This window comes from Silene latifolia, chromosome 10, assembly GCF_048544455.1.
Source record: "Silene latifolia isolate original U9 population chromosome 10, ASM4854445v1, whole genome shotgun sequence".
NCBI classification, from domain to species: Eukaryota; Viridiplantae; Streptophyta; class Magnoliopsida; order Caryophyllales; family Caryophyllaceae; genus Silene; species Silene latifolia.
The window spans coordinates 152641787-152642661 of NC_133535.1; the positions used below are offsets into that span (position 1 = coordinate 152641787).

Consider the following 875-nt stretch of genomic DNA (forward strand, 5'->3'; position numbering starts at 1 on the left):
AGTTGATCTCCTAGGTCATACCTATAGGGCAACACTCTTAATTGATCATTTAATTGACTAGAGAAACGTTACGAGTTAATTAAATTACTTGAAAATTAACGGACGATTTTGGAAGTAAAATTTACGTATCTCATTATAATCTGATTAAATAAGATACGGTCTGAGTAATCGAATTGTTTCATTACTCATAGGAAATTATTGTTTAAAGAAACAATTGAAATTGAATGAATTATTATAAATACAAATTGTTGTGATTTATAAATGGTAAAATATTTTGGTACAAGTAATTATGAATTACTAAGTCGATTTTTGTATATGACGTATTTTTATTAATACGTTGATTGTTTTTTTTGGTAAAATGTGAGTATGGTTATAGAATATCAAAAAGATAAGTACATCAGGAGTTCAAGAATTACAAACAACATTTAAACACATAATTGCGTATTTTTCAACCAATCAATATCCGTTTTGGTAAGCATTCTGAAATCCCTTCCATTGAGCCTTGCCTTTACCTCCTCAATGACATACTTTGCTACTCTTTCTGGTCTTTGCAGCATCCCCTCCATTCTTCTTTTGTTCCTCTGCTGCCATATGCTATACACTATCCCCCATAGGAGAGCAAACTGTAACCCCTTCTGCAATTTTGTGCCTGTTTTCTGGTTGCACCATCCTAACAGGTCAGTGATAGGAAACATTAGCTGCAGCCTCTGGTTTATTTCCTGTATAATCCTCCTGCTGTAAACACAGTCACACATAAGATGGTCAATGCTTTCAGCAGTCTGTGCACACATGAAACAACTATCCTCAACATCCAGTCCAAACATAATCAGCTTATCCTTAGTCCGCATAGCTCCGTGAGCATAAAGCCACCCCAT

The 875-nt window shown here is 34.5% G+C and overlaps 1 protein-coding gene across 1 annotated transcript; it reads right to left on the reverse strand.

Moving 5' to 3' along the window:
- Nucleotides 1-425: 425 nt before the first annotated feature.
- LOC141608566 (uncharacterized) lies at nucleotides 426-875 on the reverse strand. The gene has a single exon (XM_074427907.1). The coding sequence runs from the start codon at nucleotides 873-875 to the stop codon at nucleotides 426-428; it is 450 nt and encodes a 149-aa protein (XP_074284008.1).

Coding starts and splice junctions, on each gene's coding strand:
- LOC141608566 (XM_074427907.1), bottom strand. CDS start 875: ATGGGGTGGCTTTATGCTCACGGAGCTATGCGGACTAAGGATAAGCTG.